This window comes from Euleptes europaea, chromosome 13, assembly GCF_029931775.1.
Source record: "Euleptes europaea isolate rEulEur1 chromosome 13, rEulEur1.hap1, whole genome shotgun sequence".
NCBI classification, from domain to species: Eukaryota; Metazoa; Chordata; class Lepidosauria; order Squamata; family Sphaerodactylidae; genus Euleptes; species Euleptes europaea.
Window position 1 is genome coordinate 57,907,682 of NC_079324.1, and position 21,064 is coordinate 57,928,745.

General features: G+C 46.2%; 1 protein-coding gene across 1 annotated transcript in view; it reads left to right on the forward strand.

The window, feature by feature from the left end:
• TMEM132D (transmembrane protein 132D) overlaps nucleotides 1-21,064 on the forward strand; it is a 315,677-nt gene that overhangs the window by 256,094 nt on the left and 38,519 nt on the right. Inside the window, exon 5 of the mRNA XM_056859081.1 lies at nucleotides 8,999-9,142. Within this exon, the coding sequence (XP_056715059.1) occupies nucleotides 8,999-9,142 (144 nt within the window). The remainder of the gene's footprint in view (nucleotides 1-8,998; nucleotides 9,143-21,064) is intronic.

Genomic DNA, 21,064 nt, shown 5'->3' on the forward strand with positions numbered 1-21,064 from the left:
GTTCTTAGGGGAGTTTTGCAAATATAATACGTTCTCACTGGTGTATGAAACTAAATAGCAGACCCTCCAAAGGGGGTAATTTCCACCTCCATGCTAATGATGCCAACTTTTCAATTGCCTCCTGCAACTATGTTTGCAGCCAGGGTGCTGTAGTGGTTAAGAGCAGTGGACTAATCTGGAGAACCAGGTTTGATTCCCACTCTTCCATATGAGCGGCGGAGGCTAATCTGGAGAACTGGATTGGTTTCCCCACTCCTGTACATGAAGCCCGCTGGGTGACCTTGGGCCAGTCACAGCTCTCTTAGAGCTCTCTCCGCCCCACCTACCTCACACGGTGCCTGTTGTGGGGGGGGGGAGGGAAGGTGATTGTAAGCCACTTTGTGGCTCCTTTTGGTAGAGAAAAGCAGGGTATAAAAACCAACTCTTCTTTTTCTTCTTCTAGCTGTGGTTGGATAAATAGGAGTTATAAGCTGAAGCTGTTTCATGGAATGGGAATCAACTTTCGGCTTTTGGTTACTGCCTGTGTGGAAAGGCAAAGACTGAAACAAAATATTGTCGAAGGCTTTCACGGTCAGAGTTCATTGGTTCTTGTAGGTTATCCGGGCTGTGTAACCGTGGTCTTGGTATTTTCTTTCCTGACGTTTCGCCAGCAGCTGTGGCAGGCATCTTCAGAGGAGTAACACTGAAGGACAGTGTTACCTACAAGAACCAAAGACTGAAACACTTACCCATTTTTTATTCAGTTGTGATTTATATTCTTCTATTAGATCTTCTCTTATAACTCCTATGATTTATAGAATCATAGAGTTGGAAGGGGCCAAACAGGACATCAAATCCAACCCCCTCCTCAATGCAGGATCAGCCTAGATCATCCCTGGCAAGTGTTTGTCCAGCCTCTGCTTAAAGACTGCCAGTGAGGGGAGAGCTCACCACCTCCCTAGGGAGCTGATTCCACTGCCGAACAACTCTTACTGTAAAAGCATTTTTCCTAATATCCATCCGGTACCTTTACGGCCGAAATTTAAACCCATTGTAGCAAGTCCTCTCCTCTGCTGCCAACAGCTCCCTGCCCTCCTGTAAGTGACAGCCCTTCAAATACTTAAAGAGAGCAATCCTGTCCCCCTTCAATGTCCTCTTCTCCAGACTAAACATTCCCAGATCTCTCAGCCTTTCCTCGTAGGGCTTGGTCTCCAGGCCCCTGATCATCCTCGTCGCTCTCCTCTGCACCCGCTCCATTCTGTCCACATCCTTTCTGAAGTGAGGCCTCCAGAACTGCACACAATTTCAGTTTCCTGTTGGTTCCCATGACTGTCATTTAATCTATCTGCTGTCCAGTAAAGATAAGGCTGTTACTCTACCTGTAGTTTATTATTTAATGGCCACTTTGAAGAAACGCCGAAAGTTATAAGGAGGAGGAAGAGGAGGAGGAGGAGGAGGAGAGTTGGTTTTATATGCTGACTTTCTCTACCACTTAAGGAAGAATCAAACCAGCTTACAATCACCTTCCTTCCCATCTCTGCAGCAGACACCCTGTGAGGTAGGTGAGGCTGTGAGAGTTCGGAGAGAACTGTGACTAGCCCAAGGTCACCCAGCTGGCTTCATGTATAGGAGTGGGGAAACAAACCCGGTTCACCAGATTAGCCTCCGCCGCTCATGCAGAGGAGTGGGGAATCAAACCTGGTTCACCAGATAGAGTCCACCTCTCCAAACCACCGCTCTTAACCACTACACCACCCTGGCAAGTTTTGCCTAAATGCTTATTTGCATACAGGCACTCTTTTTGCACTGGAACCGGAACCAGTTGCTGCTCATTGAGCTGTTGTTAAGGCACAGCAACAGGGGTCGTCTCCGCAGTTGGCGACCTTGTTTGCAGTGCTGAGTTGCGTGTGAGTATCCCACTGATCCATTTGTTTCTGGGGACTATTCAGGGAAATGTTTGGCACAGGGTGGATAGTTTAGTGATAGGAGAGAGTTCCCTATTTGGATTCTTTTCATGTGCACATTTTTGTCAACTTGTATCGTAGCTCCACTTTTGGCGGTTGGTTTTAGAAGCGTCGTTTGCGTTGCGCACCCCTGTTGTGTCGTTTTGACACACAGTCTCCATGGTAATTTCCACAATGCATGTTGTTCGTGTTAAGAATAGATGCATCATGTACCATGTTGTTTTCTTGATATACAAGTGAAGTTGAAAATGGATTAATTGATTGGGATTGGGATGGTGGGGGGAGGTTGGTATACAAGTGAAGTTGAAAATGGATTAATTGATTGGGATTGGGATGGGGGGGAGGTTGGCAAGAGGAAATGGAAAAATGGCTCAAAAAGAAAGCATCAAGGGCACAACGGAGAAGCAAAACCCCACCTGAGAATTTTGAGTTCCAAATTGCAGAGATGAGAACTTCAAAATTATAGGGCTTTGTACCCTCATGAATTCCAGGGGGCTTCTTTCAAAGAAAGCCGGCGAAGTGCATGGCCCCTAGATCAGGGGTTCTTATCCAAGGGTCCATGGACTAGGGTTACCAATCTCTAGGTACTAGCTGGAAACCTCCTGCTATTGCAGCTGATTTCCCCCGATAGAGATCAGCAGCTGGGGAAAATGGCTGCTTTGGCAATTGGACTCTATGGCACTGAAGTCCGTCCCCTCCCTAAACTCTGCCCTCCTCAGGCTCCACCCCAAAATCCTCCCCTCGGTGGCAAAGAGGGACCGGGCAACCCTACCATGGACCCTTAGGGGGTTCAATTCTTAATGATGATATTAGGGTAATGTTTCACTCCCAACAAGCGTAGGAGGGCAGGTGATGCTACCGTACACAGTCAGGGTTCTTGGAGGGTTATTTTTTTGCCTCCTGGGCATGAAGTAGGGGTCACTGGGGATATGGGGGAGGGGGTAGTTGTGAATTTCCTGCATTATGTAGGGGTTTGGCTAGATGACCCTGGTGGTCACTGCCAGTCGCTCCTTTTGCCCCCAGCTATTGGCAAACTGCCTCCACAGGCAGTTCTTGCCTCCACAAGGCTTGACCCAAGCCCTCCCCCCTCCCACAGCTCTGCGCTCTATTTCCAATATGGACATGGAGAACAGTGCCTCCTAACTTATACAGCGGGAAAAGCATTTTGCTTGCAGGAAAGGTCCCCTTTCAGCAGCTTGGGTACCACTGCTTTAAATTCCGCTATCAGGGATCTCTGTGTAAAGCCATGAAAAGGGAAAGGCTATGTAACCGGCAATCGAGAGGCAGCCCCGTGTGTTATTTGCAACACTTTCTATCCTTTTGGCATTTGCTTGTGTTTCTTCGGTTGCTCTTTTGACAGGGCTGGAGGCGAGACACCACCGGTCTTTTCAAGTGATTTTCGGCAGGCCGCCGCAAAGGGGCCTTTCTCTGAAAGGAGGCTCGTGCCTCCTTCATTTGTCACTTGCGGTGCGGTGTGCCTTGCGACGACAGAGAGGGAAAGGCACCACAACCCGGCCTTTTTAATCTTGCCGCAGTTGAATGGAAATGCCGAGGCTCTCGGCTGAGGTTTTATTCTTTCATCAGTAACAAAGAGACCTTGTCCAGAAGACAGAACCTCTCGGACACAAGTGATAAGCTAGTGTTCTCTATTTCATTCCTTTTAAATATTTTTTGGGGAGAGGAGGGTGTTCAACAGATTTGATTCTCTGCTTTTTGGCTTTGGTTTTGTAGATTTGTTTGCACCGGGTACCGATTTTGTCTGGTTTTCATTATGGTATAAGAACATAAGAAAGGCCCTACTGGATCAGACCAAGGCCCATCAAGTCCAGCAGTCTGTTCACACAGTGGCCAACCAGGTGCCTCAAGGAAGCCCACAAACAAGACGACTGCAGCAGCATTATCCTGCCGGTGCTCCACAGCACCTAATATAATAGGCATGCTCCTCTGATCCTGGAGAGAATAGATATGCATCATGACTAGTATCCATTTTTATTAGTAGCCATGAATACTCCTTTCCTCCATGAATATGTCCACTCCCCTATTAAAGCCCCCCAAGTTGGCAGCCATCAACACATCCTGGGCCAGGGAGTTCCACAATTTCACTATGCGATGTGTGAAAAAAAAACTTCCTTTTATCTGTTTTGAATCTCTCACCCTCCAGCTTCAGCAGATGACCCTGCATACTAGTATTATGGGAAAGGGAGAAAAACTTCTCCCTGTCCACACTCTCCAAACCATGCATAATTTTATAGACCTCTATCATGTAACCCCATAGCCGCCTTCTATGCACAATGTGTCTCATTTCGTCGGATAACACTGATCTACTGATGCACAAATAGTTTTTAAAGGTGTGTATATTTTCCAGGAAAAGTTGGGAGTGATAAAAAAAAGCAGAAACTGACATGAAAAATGAAGGTATGCCTATCTGAATTGCACATTGTTGAAATGGGGATTTGACAGTTTGAAGCAGCAGGGACGAGTAACAGGAAATCTTCCCTAGTATAGACTGAAGAGATATTTGTGAGTAGTCACAGGGAAAGGTGAGGATGCTTGCACAGATTTGCAACCATGTTGATAGGGTGGAAGTGTGGAACATTCAATGCAAGGGGTTCAACCCATGAAGGTAAAAGCAGCTTGTCTCGATCTTTTAAGCTCAAATGTTGCTTGCTGAGCACATCGGTCAATGATTACTGCCTGAGCAACTCCCTTCATCTCTCATTGTTGGGGGTAACAATCGATTGTACAATAATCAATGGTTTGTACGTATAAATGCATAAAAACGTTATCGATGTTGCAACAAAAATTAGGGGAGACAAACCATTGACGATGTACAAAATGGAAACAAAAATGACAATATCTGCTCATCCCGCCCATGGAGACGATATATGGAACCCCGCTAGAGATGTTAAAGCAGCTACTGGTTGAGCTGGTGTCTCTATCTCTCCCCTTCTCCCATCAAATTGATGGTCATTTTTCTACATGGAAATTAGCATCAGCCACAGCATCTTATCATTATACATTCTGAGGCCCAAAGCTGATTCATCTGTATTAGTTATAAGGATTATCAGCATTTTTTTAAAAAATATTGTTTTGGAAACCATTTTTGCTCAACGGTTTTGCCTAAGACAGGTCATTTTTCCTGGCTATCTCATCATCTCCCCTAATCTTGTTAGTTACGGATGAGGAATATAATATTTTTATTCCAAAGTGTTTGGTACCATTTAAAACATCCTTTTCATGTGTGTCTGGCGAATTAGCGGCTGTTTAGATTTTTCATTCTTCAGCATGCTGAGAAATGACCTATAAATCTCATGTCTAAGCCCGAGTAAGTATCCGGTTTGTTTCTTGAGAATGGAATAATTTCTTAAGGGACTTTCTGCAGGAGATTCCTAAACTCCTTTGTGCCATTAAAAGGATGGAGGGGATGGCGATTTCCAAAGAGTCTCCCCACTGCTTAATCTGGTTGAAGTGCTTCTTTACCCCCCTGCAGTTGAACAAGCAAAGCAAGGCTGAAAGGGAAGGAAGGAATTCTTCAAGTATATACAATAATGGGAAGAGTTTTATTGAAGTGGGTGGTTTTTAAATGGGGGGCACATTAAAAGAAGAATAAGAATTGGTTTTCATACATTGCTTTTTCTCTACCTTTAAGGTAGGGGTGTCATACATAAGGCTTGGGGGCCGGATCTGGCCCCTTGAGAGCTCTGATCCAGCCCATAAGCCAGCTGAGGCAGCCCCCTCCCCAGTCCCGATCTGGGTTGGCAAGACTGCTGCAGGATCGCTAGCCACCTCCCCCATCCCCAAGGTGTCAAGTATCAAAGGGTGTTAAATAAAAGAAAATACTGTAAGAGTAGGGTGGCCAGGTCCCTCTTCGCCACTGGTGGGAGGTTTTTGGGATGGAGCCTGAGGAGGGTGGGGTTTGGGGAGGGGAGAGACTTCAATGCCATAGAGTCCAATGGCCAAAACAGCCATTTCCTCCAGGGGAACTGATCTCTATCGGCTAGAGATCCGTTGTAATAGCAGGAGATCTCCAGCTAGTACCTGGAGGTTGGCGACCCTATGTAAGAGTGTTATTGTTTTAAGCATGTTTGTATTTTAAGTAAAGAATAAAGTGAGAGTGTGTGACTGGCCCAATGTTACCCAGCAACTTTCTATGGCAAAGATGGGGATTCGAACCCACGTCTCCCAGCTCATAGTGTGGCACTTTAACCACTACACCACTCTGGCTTTTACACCCGAGCTCTGCAATCCCATGCACAGTTACACAGGAGTAAGTCCCAGTGAACCCAGTGGCTTGACGATCAGACTAGGGTTGCCAACCTCCAGGTACTAGCTGGAAATCTCCCTCTGTTACAACTGATCTCCAGCCGATAGAGGTCAGTTCCCCTGGAAAAGATGGCCACTTTGGCAATTGGACTCTATGGCACTGAAGTCCCCCCCTTCCCAAACCCCACCCTTCTCAGGCTCCACCCCAAAAACCTCCCACCGGTGTCGAAGTGGGACGTGGCAACCCTAGATCAGACTGAACTGAGAGGAGCAAGGTTAGGAAAACATGTCTAGATTTTCCCTCCTCTTTGAAGGTCTTCAGTCTTCCCCCACACACACACCTTTTGAACTAGAATAAAGTCTCTGTGCCTTTAAGAAGTTGAAAGAGCTCTTTCTGATCCGCACCATATTAGATTAGAGCAAGGGGTGCTCATTCACCAGACAGTTGGAAAAGTCAATTTCTGATGTATTTGGTTTTCAATCCCTTTCTTAGGTTCTCTTCCACAAGTAAAATCAGGTCAGACTTCAAAACCCCACCGTGTGATCTATTTAGATGAGAAATTACAACTCAGGGGGTGGGTCGTCTTTCATTCATAGGAAGCCGATGAAATCAAGCCGCCCTTGTTCTGCATACATGCCTGGATTGTGATTTTTAAACACCCTGGGATTCTGAATGAGGGGGGGAGGGAAATCAAGGACCCACAATTGTTCTCTCTATTAACCAGGGTGCAAATCAGTAGTAACTTCAGAGGAGACAATGAAACTCCTTTTTGAGTTACACCAGGGTGCAAGACAGAGGGTTGTTTAGCCATAATTGTGCGCTTCAGGGAGTAGTCATATGCTCCAGAGTAAAAAACGAGGTATATTTCAGAGCAATTGGACTGTCATTATGAAGAGCTGGCATGGAAATCGCTGGTGAGTTGGAAACACTGTACTTTCCGCCATCTTCATGGGCCGGACTGGACCATCTCTACATAAGGGAATAACCTGACATGCGTCAAAGCTCAGACAAAGCAGGGTAGGAACAAGAACATAAAAGAACTGGTAATAAGAATAAATTGAAGGAATTAAAAGAAATAAAGAATCAACCTGACTTATTAGAAGGAGAAGAAGGGGCTGTGGTAGAGCATCTGTTTGATATACAGAAGGTCTCAGGTTCAATCCCCAGCATCTCCAGTTACAGGGACTAGGCAAGTAGGTGATGTGAAAGACCTCTGTGTGAAATCCTAGAGAGCCTTGGTGAGGGGTTATGGCTCAGTGGTAGAGCCTGTGCTTGGCATGCTGAAGGTCCCAGGTTCAATCCCCAGCATCTCCAGTTAAAGGGACTAGGCAAGTAGGTGATGTGAAAGACCTCTGCCTGAGACCCTGGAGAGCCGCTGCCGGTCTCAGTAGACAATACTGACTTTGCTGGATTAAGGATCTGATTTAGTATAAGGCAGCTTCATGTGTCCATGTGTTCAAGAAATGCAGGGAAAAAAATTAAATTTCTGAAAGAAAAGCAGGGGAAGGCATTTCAATTGCAGTCTCCAGTGGAGTTACAGCCTCCTAATTCCATTGAATCAGAGGGCTTTTCTGTTTAGGACTGCACTGCAAGAGTAGTCAAAAATGTCTAAGGGTTAGCTGGGAGTTGTTGAGTAAGAATCCTTATACTGAGCAAGCTTGGACTTCATAGGCAGATGGCAATCCAGGAGGGGGCTGTGGCACCAAAACCCTGAAACTCTCCCCAGGGAAACGTGTCCCCTTCTGATGCCATTTTCCACCAGCAGGAATTTTGTTGGCATTCCCTCTACTATCATTTGGCATTCCCTCTATGATCTAATCTTTCTAACCAATGTTTTAATTGCCAGTGTGGTTTAGTGGTTAAGAGTGGTGGTTTGGAGCGGCAGACTCTGATCTGGAGAACCGGGATTGATTCCCCACTCCTCCACGAGTGGCTGCCTCTAATCTGGAGAACCAGGTTGGTTTTCCCACTCCTCCACATGAGTGTTGGACACTAATCTGGTAAACGTAAGAGAGGCCCTGCTGGATCAGACCAAGATCCATCAAGTCCAGCAGTCTGTTCACACAGTGGCCAACCAGGTGCCTCTAGGAAGTCCCTTCAACTGGAGATGCTGGGGATTGAACCTGGGACCTTCTGCATGCCAAGCAGATGCTCTACCACTGAACTATGGCCCAATCAATTCGTTGGTTTTGAAGATGCCACCTGGCAAACCAAGAAAGGGTCCCATGGCACCTTAAAAACCATGCAGTTAATTTGTGGCATAAGACCACTGTGATTGTAGCTCACGGCCCTCACTGTCCGTTGCACACACCATTCATGAAGGTCTATGATACTGCAGACCAGCCCAGAAGAGGTCCACATCCTTCTCTTGTGCCATGATAGAGCCTGCATGGTGTAGTGGATTGGAGTAGTGGACTCTAATCTGGAGAACCGGGTTCTATTCCCCACTACTCCACATGAGCAGCGGACTCTAATATGGTGAATAGGGTTGGTTTCCCCACTCCTCCACATGAAGCTAGCTGGGTGACCTTGGGCTAGTCACAGCTCTCTTAGAGCTTTCTCAGCTCCACCTACCTCACAGGGTGTCTGTTGTGGGGAGGGGAAGGGAAGGTGATTGTAAGCCAGTTTGACTCTCCCTTAAGTGATAAAGTTGGCATATAAAAACCAACTCTTCTTCTTCCTCATGACTTTGCATTAAGATTTTTGTGAGACAGGGCTGTATATCATGTATAGAAATGCTGCTAGCTTTTGGTTAAGCCATCTCAATCGAAAATTGTGCCTTGTCTTCTAGGAAGCTGAGATCCTGAACACGGCAATTCTCAATGGGAAGACAGTCGCTGTTCCTGTCAAAGTGGTCACGGTAGAAGAGGATGGAACTGTCATGGATCTGTTAGATTCGGTGGAGTGCAGATCTTCTGATGAAGATGTGATTAAGGTAGGACATGATACCTCAACTTTGCAAACGCGCCCACCAAAGAACCTTTTTCTGAATTTTTCTCCCTTTCCAAGATCAGTGACTTAGAATTTGGTAATCCAAGTTACACAGTCGTTTTTTTCCAAAGGGGAGCCAATGCAATAGAAATCCTGCATTGTTCCATTTCTTTTAAAATCCTGAATTTAGCAGATAACAGTGTCTGCTAAATTCATCTTGCAATTATTATGAATATTTTAATGACTTTGCCATATTAATAATAAATCTGAATCTGAACCCAGTTCTCCGGATTAGAATGCACCACTCCTGACCACCACTCCTAAGAAGAGTTGGTTTTTATATGCCGACTTTCTCTACCATTTAAGAGAGACTCAAACCGACGTACAATCACCTTCCCTTTCTCTCCCCACAACAGGCCCCTTGTGAGGTAGGTGGGGCTGAGAGAGCTCTGAGAGAGCTGTGACTAGCCCAAGGTCACCTAGCTGGCTTCATGTGTACGAGTGGGGAAACCAACCCGGTTCACCAGATTAGCCTCCGCTGCTCATGTGGTGGAGCGGGGAATCAAATCCTGTTCTCCAGATCAGGGTCCACCGCTCCAAACCACCGCTCCTAACCACTACACCACTCTGGCTCATGTCTCTGCTGCTTGGCTACTGCTGTCCGGGATTTAAGGTTGAGAAAGGTCCTTCCCGACACTAGCTTCTTCCTTGAACTGGCAACGCCAAGGAGCGTGCCTCCTCCTCCTGCATCAAAAGCAAGAGCTCTACACCGCTGAGCCGTGGCACCTCCCCAAATCATGCTGCTAAGATAATGCATAAGTGCGTCCTGGGAGCGATTCCAGAGTGCGCTCCGGCTTCCTCCTCGCCCCTTTGGCTCGCTTTCTTCCACTTTGTTTGCATACTAATCCTTTTGCACATAAGATGAGCTCGGGCAGCTTGAAATGTCTGACACGCTATATAAAAATCATTGCAGGGTTTCCATTTAGCTTAACGGTTACAGATCCAGCTATCATGCTGGCAATATCTGATTAAACACGCCTCTCACGGTATCTTAATCCAGGTGGCCTTATAAATCTGCCACTGATTTGGAAAATGGATTTGTTTAATGTAGGCTTAAGAAAAAGGAAAAGGGGAGAACAGAGAGGACATGGAAGGCTCTTTGGCTGCACATGTGATTGATTGGACCTTTGGTTCCTTGGAACTGGGAAATCAGAGCAAGCCTTTTTTTAACTTATGAGCAATATAAGGACATGAGAAAGGCCATGCTGGATCACACCAAGGTCCATCAAGTCCAGCAGTCTGTTCACATAGTGGCCAATCAGGTGCCTCCAGGTGAGAATCTCCAGCCCCAGGTTCTGGAGAGCCAGCGTGGTGTCGGGGTTAAGAGTGGTGGTTTGGAGCGGTGGACTCATCTGGAGAACGGGATTTGATTCCCCCTCCTCCACATGAGCAGCTAACTATAATCTGGTGAACCGGGTTGTTTTCCCCACTCCTCCACATTAAGCCAGCTGGGTGACCTTGGGCTAGTCACAGCTCTCTTAGATCTCTCTCAGTCCCTCCTACCTCACAGGTTGTGTGTTGTGGGTAGGGAAAGGGAAGGTGATTGTAAGCTGTTTTGATTCTTCCTTCAGTGGTAGAGAAAGTTGGCATATAAAAACCAACTCTTCTTCTCCCCTCCCCCAAAGCAGCCATAGAATCATAGAGTTGGAAGGGACCACCAGGGTCATCTAATCCAACCCCCTACACAATGCAAGAAATTCACACCTCCCCCACACACACACCCATTGACCCCTGCTGCATGCCCAGAAGATGACCAATATTTGGTCAGACTGGACCATGGCCAAATACTATCCAAGTGATACCTTTGGATCTCAGTTTGGGCCCTGAAGACAGTTCTGGGGCCCACGGACATGACAGCAAAGCGTCCAGTTTGGCTTTGGCCCTGACACCTGTCTGTTTAAGAATCAACCCATGTGAAAGGGGGGGGAGATCTGTGGTTAGTTAGGCCTTTTGCAACTGTGATGGCATTTTTTGCCGAGGGGGCAGAGAGCACCGAAAGCGAAGCTCCCGCGGGGCCTCACGTCTCATTAGTTGCTCAGTGGAAATGTTTACAGCACGTCCCAAGCAGGTAATGGTCATTTGCGTGGCTGTGGAAATCGGGGGAAGCTGTTCTAATGACCTGTTTTGCAAAGCTGTCAGCCGGCCAGGGTCTCTCGGCATTTTAAATAATTGGGGATTTCTCATAGTGATGGCTGTTGTTTTATTTTATTTTTAAGCTCTTAAGAAGCGAGACATTATCTGTGAGATCCAATTAGTGATTCTGGGAAAGGAGGGTCAGTTTTCATCTCAGTTTGTGGTGCACGAATATCGGTAACCTTTTTTTTTTCTTGGAAGAAGAAAAAAATAGGGGCCCCAATATGGGTGAGAGGGAAATCCAGAAGATCCCATCATTGGCTTGAGAAGGATCCTTCCCCTAGTGCAACATCTGTAGGAATTTCAAGGAAGTTTTAGAAGAACGTCAACAAGACCTGCAGACTTTCTTGGGTGTATGAGAATTTGCTAAGGAAGGGTGAGAACCTTCCTGAGGAATTTCCGTCTAGACATTAGGAAGAATTTTCTAACAGTTAGGGTGGTTCCTCAGTGGAACAGGCTTCCTCGGGAGGTGGTCAACTCTACTTCCCTGGAGGTTTTTAAGCAGAGGCTAGATGGTCATCTGTCAGCAATGCTTATTCTATGACCTTAGGCAGACCATGAGAGAGAGGGCATCTTGCCCACCTTCTGGGCATGGAGTAGGGGTCACTGGGGATGTGTGGGGGGAGGTAGTTGTGAATTTCCTGCATTGTGCAGGGGGCTTGACTAGATGACCCTGGTGGTTCCTTCCAACTCTATGATTCTATGATTCTTCTTTTTTTGGCTGTCAAGTCACAGCTGACATCTGGCGACCCCGTAGGGTTTTCTAGGTAAGAGACATCCTATCCCAAGAGTAATAAAAAGAGAAGGGCCATTTAGAGTTTCCCTCTAAACATTAGGAAGAACTTTCTAACAATTAGAGCGGTTCCTCGGTGAAACAGGCTTCCTCGGGGGGTGGTGGACTCTCCTTCATTGGATGTTTGTAAGCAGAGGTTAGATGGCCTGACCTTAGGCAGATGATGAGCGGGAGGGCATCTTGGCCATCTTCTGGGAATGGAGTAGGGAATGGAGTAGGGGTCACTGGGGGTGTGTGGGGGAGGTAGTTGTGAATTTCCTGCATTGTGCAGGGGGGGTTGGACTAGATGACCCTGGCGGTCCCTTCCAACTCTATGATTTTATGAAATTCCACTCAGTTTTGCTAAAACGACAACAATGACAAAAACCCTTTTTAGCTTCCCTCCAAACAATTAGTTTTTCTCCTGAAGAGGACCTCAGCAGACATTCATCTCCCATTTAATTTTAGATAGGGGTGCTTCTGGTATTCTCTCGTGTGAATATTTTCCCCAGATTTTGGAGTTCCAAATGACCTGGTCTTTCGATGCGGAACCGATGTAAGCAATTGTAAGAATTGTAAGCAATTCTCCGTTCTTCCGTTTTTAGTTCTCAATTTTCTACACAGCACTGTGCATGTACAGCTAACAAGCTCCTTCTCTTCTGCATTACCAATAGGCATGTAAAGTCCTACACAGAAATCCCCAGTCATCCATAAAGCTCACTGGGTGACCTTAAGTAAGTTACTCTCGGCCTAATCTACCTCACTGGATTTTGATTCCATGGAGGAAGGAATAGCTGAAAATGTGAGAGATAGAAGAAGACAATGACGAAGAAGAAGAATAGTTGTTTTTATACCCCCTTTTCTCTACATTAAGGAGTCTCAAAGTGGCTTACAGTCACCTTCCATTCCCCCCACACACACACACAACAGGCACTTTGTAAGGTAGGTGGGGCTGAGAGAGTTTGGAGAGAACTGTGACTGGCCCAAGGTCACCCAGCGGGCTTAATGTGGAGGAACGGGGAATCAAACCTGGTTCTCCAGATCAGAGCCCACCGCTTATGTGGAAAAGTGGGGAATCAAACCTGCTTCTCCTGATTAGAGTCTGCCGCACATGTGGAGGAGTGGGGAATCAAACCCGCTTCTCCAGATTAGCCTCCGCCGCTCATATGGAGGAGTGGGGAATCAAACCTGGTTCTCCGGATCGAAGTCCTCCACTCTTAACCACTACGCCATCCTGGCTGTCATAGCACAACATAGGACAGGCAGAAATTCCAGAGTAGAGGAGTCCCTCAGTTTTGGTGAACATCTCTAGTTCTGGTTATTAGTGCTGCAGTCTCTACTCCGTTTATGAACACATGAAGCTGCCTCATACTGAACCAGACCCTTGGTCCATCAAAGTCAGTACTGTCTACTCAGACCTGCAGTGGGTCTTCAGGTTCTCAGGCACTTTAACTGGTGCTTGACTGACTTTTCACTTAATTAACTGGAAATGGACAAGTATAATGGGTGGCGATATTTCAGATTTGGGGACTGTTAGCTGTGTAATTTTTCTACAGTACATCTGGTTCTGGTGTGTGCCGATGAGGAAGAAAACATGGAAGATCAATAGCTTTTCTTTGTGAGATTTTTCATTACCTCGCTCCTCAGAAACTCAAAATTCGTCTTATAGTTTTTGCAACACGGCAGTTTACTTGTAAGAATTGCTGTTTTTAATGGCCCTCTGTGTACGTGACAATTTTACAGAATTGCAGGGGGGGAAATGGGTCTTCGCTCAATTAATTGACTATCCACATTTAGACATGGAAGGAGACAGGGCTGCTGGGGGGGGGGGGACTGGGGGTACAAAATTCACAGGGCCCAAGTCAGCTTTAGGGCCCAGTGAAGCTAGAATCATCTTGCATTCAACCAGCCAGCGTGGTGTAGTGGTTAAGAGCGGTGGTTTGGAGCGGCAGACTCTGATTTAGATAACTGGGTTCAATTCCCCACTCCTCCACATGAGCATCAGACGCTAATCTGGTGAACCAGGTTGGTTTCCCCACTCCTGCACTTGAAGACAGTGGGCTAGTCACAGCTCTCTCAGCCCCACCTACCTCACAGGATGTCTGTTGTGGGGAGGGGAAGGGAAGGCAATTGTAAGCCGGTTTGATTCTTCCTTAAGTGGCGGAGAACGTCTGGCGAACGGGATTTGTTTCCCCACTCCTACACACGAAGCCAGCCCGGTGACCAGTCACACTCTCTCAGCCCCACCTACCTCACAGGATGTCTGTTGTGAGGAGGGGAAGGGAAGGTGATTGTAGGCCAGTTTGATTCTTAAGTAGTAGAGAAAGTCAACATATAAAAACCAACTCTTCTTCCCTCTTTTCTCCTTAAGCCCTAATCAGACCCAGCAACTACTTCCTGGGGGGAAAAGGGTCCCCGAGTCACTTCCCGAATCGTTACCCTCAATGCCACTGTGGACTTGAAAGAAGCTGTACAGTCCCTTTAGCTCAAATTCCAACCCGGCCGAAACATGCAGCAGCTCTTTGATAATTGCCAGTGACGAACAATATCTGTGAAAACAGTCATTCTAGCATACCAAAGGTGTGCTTTTCGCACAATTCCCCCCACCTCCATTGGCACCTTTAATTACTTTCTCATTCTGGAAAGTGTCTGGCTCTCGTGGCCCCGGTCTTAACAGACTGCATGTCGACCCGCAGTCGGGTGGTAGATGAGAGATCCGGAGTCCAGATCATTGTAACTGCCATGTTCCAAGAGAGACTTCCAACATCCTTCCTTTTATTCCCCAATGGGCATCTAAAAACACATACTAATTACTCTGCCAAGGATTTTTTCTCTCTTCCGGCGGTGATGGGGGAAAAAATAATAATTGCATAAAGATCAGGAAGGACCAGGAGAACATCCACTAATGGAAATCTCCGAATAAATAAGCACCGCAGCGCGCGGGCATCGTTACCTTAGCAAAGAAGTGGCTATTAAAACCCACAGGAAGCAAATCGAGCTCTGCATTTTGGAATAAATTGAGGGTATTTCCATGCTCCCGATGCAGAGGCTTTGGATTTGGATTCTCGCTGGTCTATGGACTCAATAGCAAGTCTGCTGGTATTAGCATGATGAATGATAATAACAACAGACTTTTGCAAGGCTTTGCCGAAAGATTTAGGAAAGGAAGTGGGCAGACGCTGGGGGAGAAGGTGACAAAATTAGGTAGCGGTCCCTCCTTCAGTCTCCTCTCCTGCTCTTTCACTGTGGAAGGCTTTCATGGGGCTGTCTGAGGATGGGAAATGACCCCCACCGTGACTGGGAGTTGCTCCAGGCAAGGGAAGAGGTCACTGGGACTTATGAAGCTGCCTTATACTGAATCGGACCCTTGGTCCATCAAAGTCAGTATTGTCTACTCAGACCAGCAGCGGCTCTCCGGGGTCTCAGGCAGAGGTCTTTCCCATCACCTCCTTGCCTGGTCCCTTTAACTGGAGATGCCGGGGATTGAACCTGGGACCTTTTTGCATGCCAAGCAGATGCTCTACCACTGAGCCACAGCCCCTCCTCTAGCTACAGACACTTCTGAAGGGATGGTGCCTCCTCAGCTGATTTGTGGCGGAAGGAGGTGGGGCACTATCCTCTTATGTTGGATGGAATTCTCCTGAGAGGCTGGGGGACCCTGTGGAGCCTGATAAGGTTCTGCATGTTATTGTCGAAGGCTTTCATGGTCAGAGTTCATTGGTTCTTGTAGGTTATCCAGGCTGTGTGACCATGGTCTTGGTATTTTCTTTCCTGACGTTTCGCCAGCAGCAACATAACCTACAAACAGTGTGCGAACCCACGAAGAAACCACAACAGATGCTACGATCAGCAAAAGACAAAAGGGACCCCCTCACCTCTGCAGGAGTATATCGTATACCTTGCAGTTGTGGACAAGTTTACATCGGGACCACAAAACGCAGCATACAAACAAGGATAAAAGAACATGAAAGATACTGCAGACTTGGCCAACCTGAGAAATCAGCAGTGGCTGAACATGGACTGACCCAAACAGGACACAGGGTCTTATTCCAAGACACTGAAAGACTGGACAATTCTACCAACTATTTTGTCAGATTGCACAGAGAAGCCATTGAAATTCATAAACATCAGCACAACTTTAACAGAAAAGAAAAGAGTTTAAGAATGAATAAGGCTTGGCTTCCTGTCCTGGAAACCTCCAGATTGACAAAGACTACAGTCCACAGTAGCCATGCGGATTAGTTTTGGATTTCACACATTAACAGATCACTTCAGGATACAATAGTTCCATATTAACATACCACACCCTCATTAGCACATTATCTTGATACTTACAGGACAATGATTACCACATTACCTTTGATACTTTTTGCAGGGCAATGATTCAGCTCAAACCCAACCCCTTTCTGACTATATATTACTCTTCCTACACACTTGACACTGAGAGACACTGTCCTTCAGTGTTACTCCTCTGAAGATGCCTGCCACAGCTGCTGGCGAAATGTCAGGAAAGAAAATACCAAGACCACGGTCACACAGCCCAGATAACCTACAAGAACCAACGTTCTGCATGTTCTTTGAATGAAGAAGAAGAGTTGGTTTTTATATGTCAACTTTCTCTACCTTTTTGAGGAGAATCAAACCAGCTTACAGTCACCTTCCCCTCCCCAAAACAGACACCCTGGGAGGTAGGTGAGGCCGAGAAAGTGTGACTAGCCCAAATTCACCCAGCTGGCTTCATGAGTAGGTGTGGGGGAAACCAACCCGGTTCACCAGATTAGCCTCCGCCGCTCATGTAGAGGAGTGGGGAATCAAAACCTGTTCTCCAGATCAGAGTCCACTGCTCCAAACCACCGCTCCTAACCACTACACCATCCTGCCTCTCCAGAGATTTCTATTATTGGACATTCTCTGGTTCTTCCTGATCTTTATGCTACTGCCATTGTGTGTCTGAACTCACTCTTCTCTACTTAAGGATAGATGGACTCACATTCTAGCTGTATCTGAAGAAGTGAGCTGTGGCTCACGAAAGCTCATACCCTGCCAGAAATTTTGTTAGTCTTTAAGGTAGTACTGGACTCTTGCTCTGTTCTACATATTCAGGAGTTTATCTATACCCATGTGGACTACAAACTTTAAACAAAGAAAGGGGACATTCTCAAGAGCCACTCTTTTTTGAACCGTATGCTAGATTCAAACTGTACTGCCGAAGCCGACTGTACGCAGTCCCGGAAAACAACGTAAGTGAAAGAAATAGCTTTGCTTGCTGACTAACTGACTAACTTGCTGACTAACTGAAGAGTTCTTATAATATTCCTAATCTGCCTTGAATTCCAGTAAGGCGGACTATAAATGAAGACAATAACAATAACAACAGTAAGAATACCCCTCAAGAGCTGGTAAAGGGGTAGTTTTGCAAGGTTTTTGTGAAGCTTGAAAAAACTACGAAGCCCGCTTGACCTGAAATTATTATTGCGCAAAAGAAATAAATGCATACCTCATGGGAAATGATGTCCCTAGCCTACAATTGTAAACTTTCTTTAAAACTGTTTCCGTTCAGCAACGTGGCCAGCGGCCAGTTGAAAAGGCCTGTGTCTTCCTGAGAACAATTTGCAGGAAAATGTCTGTGGGTGTCAATTATTTGAAGATGAGTTTTAGTCCTTTAGCAACTGGATGCTTGCTGTTACATTTCTTTCCCGAGCTGCTTTGACAGCCTCCCCCCCACAAATCCCCATTTCTATTTCCCTTCTCCTGTGCGCAAATCAAAACAACAATTCTTCCATTTCCCATTTCCGAGCCTGGGTTTTGCCCATAAAAGGCATGCCTTTTTAAACATTATCTGTGCATCAATAAAAACAGAATTATATTACACTTATAAATGCCATGCATTGTATGTACAAGTATTGTGTAAATTGGGTATAAAAATGGAGCAGCTGGGGTACACAATATAAACAAGTCTACAAAACCAACAGCAAAAACAAAACAAAAAAACCCACAGTGTTCTGAAACCACTGGTGAAAATCAAAATGAATAAGGCAGGAATCACAATAGAGTATATACACTCATTGCTAGCTTATTCTCCATGATAATCCTTCCTTTAAAATCAACACAATGTCACTTCTCTCTTCGAATCTAATGTTCATTATCTTCTAATCATTCAGGAGGGTAGATTTCAGAGCCAGCGTGGTGTAGTGGTTATGAGCGGTGGTTTGGAGCGGTGGACTCTGATCTGGAAAACCGGGTTTGATTCCCCACTCCTCCACATGGGTGGCAGAGGCTAATCTGGTGATCAGGGTTGGTTTCCCCACTCCTCCACATGAAGCCAGCTGGGTGACCTTGGGCAAGTCACAGCTCTCTTAGAGCTCTCTCAGCCTCACCTACCTCACAGTGTGTCTGTTGTGGGGAGGGGAGGGGAAGGTGATTGTAAGCCAGTTTGATTCTCCCTTAAGAGGTAGAGAAAGTTGGCATATAAAAACCAACTCTTCTTCTTCTTCTTTAGATGAGCATTGGGAAAACCATCCTAAGTGTGAGAGTAGTTTCAAAATAGGACCTGTGACCTAGGGGAGGAGTGGCCTTTTCCTTGCTGGAAGTCTTCAGGCAGAGAGTGGAGAGCTATCTATCAGGAATGCTTGAGCTTTGGATTTCTTACATTGGAAAGGGGTTGGACTCCATGGCCTTCAAGATCCCTGCCAACTCTATGATCTCTCAATGTAACAAAGCTTTGACCTCTGCCTTTCCCCCTCCAACTCTGTGACCTTCCAGCTCTGCAAAACTATGATCTCTACCTTTCCCTGGTTCTTGTAGGTTATCCGGGCTGTGTAACCGTGGTCTTGGAATTTTCTTTCCTGACGTTTCGCCAGCAACTGTGGCAGGCATCTTCAGAGTAGTAACACTGAGAGACACTGTCCTTCAGTGTTACTACTCTGAAGATGCCTGCCACAGTTGCTGGCGAAACGTCAGGAAAGAAAATTCCAAGACCACGGTTACACAGCCCGGATAACCTACAAGAACCAATGAACTCTGACCGTGAAAGCCTTCGACAATATTTCTACCTTTCCCCTTTCTATGACCTACACCAGCATGGTGTAGTGGTTAAGAGCAGTGGTTTGGAGCGGTGGATTCTGATCTGGAGAACTGGGTTTGATTCCCCACTCCTCCACCTTTTGTTGTTGTAGTTAGTATATAATATCAACAAATTCTTGTCTACATATGTATTATTTTATTACATAATCAAAGTACATCTTCCAATTCTCCTGGAATTCTTCCATCGGCCTTCTGTTCCCTGATTAAGATCAATGATCATCATGATAACCTGCAGACTGAGGATGAGAAATAGATCCTACAGTGTGTTAAAAAAGACAATCAGCTTTTATCAGAACCCACAAAGCGCAGCTAGAGTGGGAAGCACATTAGCTTCAAGCAATCCCCCCCTTTTGTAAAAGCAGAGTAGGTCTAGAAGGATAGGTACAGCAAATATTATACTCCGAAGCTTCTGGGCTTTGTCAGCAAAGCAGAAGGGGATTCGGTCTCCTGCGAACGGCTGTCCCCCCCGGGCAAAAGACATCCGCTCTGTAAAAGATCAGGGATGAGATACATTTCATGTTCATAAACTTCTCATTGTTCAGACAAATGAGCTCCAAAAGGGAGTGCATTGCCGGGAGGGCTGAAAATGACATTGATTTGAAGAGAGCTTTAAAAGACACCCAAGGGTTGCCAAACGATGCAGAATGAGTATTGGGAGGGGGGAGGATTCTGGGTTGTACCGCTGCGGAATAGACCGCGTGGTTTTGAATGTTACTTCTGTTCAGCGAAGCTCCCTGCATGTGTCAACACTGCCGCACTGGGGAAGAAGCGACACCAAACTTTTTTCCCCTCTGATTGGCAAGTTGACTGCATGCAGGGGGTGTTGTTTGCAAAAGCAGCGTTCCCATGGCAGGTCCTCCCCCGGCTGCTATAACGGGTTTTTTTTTTGGGGGGGGGGGGTTAAGGCATGAATGGCATCTCTGTATAGGGACTCCCCCATTTGCTCTATGTCATCGGTAGTCGAAAAAAGGGCGAAGGAGGAGGAGGAGGAGGAGGAGGAGGAGGAGAAGGAGAAGGAGAAGAAGGTTGATTTTTATATGCTGACTTTCTCTACCTCTTAAGGAAGAATCAAACTAGCTTACAATCACCTTCCCTTCCCCTCCCCACAACAGACACCCTGTGAGGTAGGTGGGGCTGAGAGAGCTCTAAGAGAGCTGTGACTAACCCAAGGTCACCCAGCTGGCATCATGTGGAGGAGTGGGGAAACCAACTGGTTCACCAGATTAGCCTCTGCTGCTCATGTGGAGGAGTGGGGGATCAAACCCAGTTCTCCAGATTATAGTCCACTGTTCCAAACCACTTTTAACCACTACACCACTCTGGCTGTAGCTTTTGGGGAGGGTTCAGGCTTGATTTGAACCCACTGATTTGTTTTTTTCGGCAGTCCACGGTATCCGTAAAACTCCTCCAACATCACATTTCAAGGGAATTAACTTTCTTCCTGTCATCTTTCCTCATTGTCCTTTTGTGCATATGAACCAGAAAATGGAATAACTGTGCCAGTACACAGTTATATATATGGGACAGGGGAATAAGTCAGTGTACATAACCATGCTAGCATTGGTTATCTTGGCCTTTTATAAACATATCCCAATAAAGGCCTTGCGTATTTCAGTTCATAAATGCGAAGTGGCAGCCACTGACTTCGAGATGATATTACAGTGGCGAAAATGAATAATGGGGGAAATTGAAAAAGCAAACAGGAGAGTTGTAATGGAATTGGGCATTGACATAAATATATATAATGAAAGGGAGATTGGGTTTAATGCCGGATATGAAATTCAGAAACCGAAGGTGTTTAAAAAAGAAAAAAAAGCAGGAAAAGAAGATAATCCGCTCATCTGGTGAAGAATCCCTTGGGCTACGCACCGTTCGTAT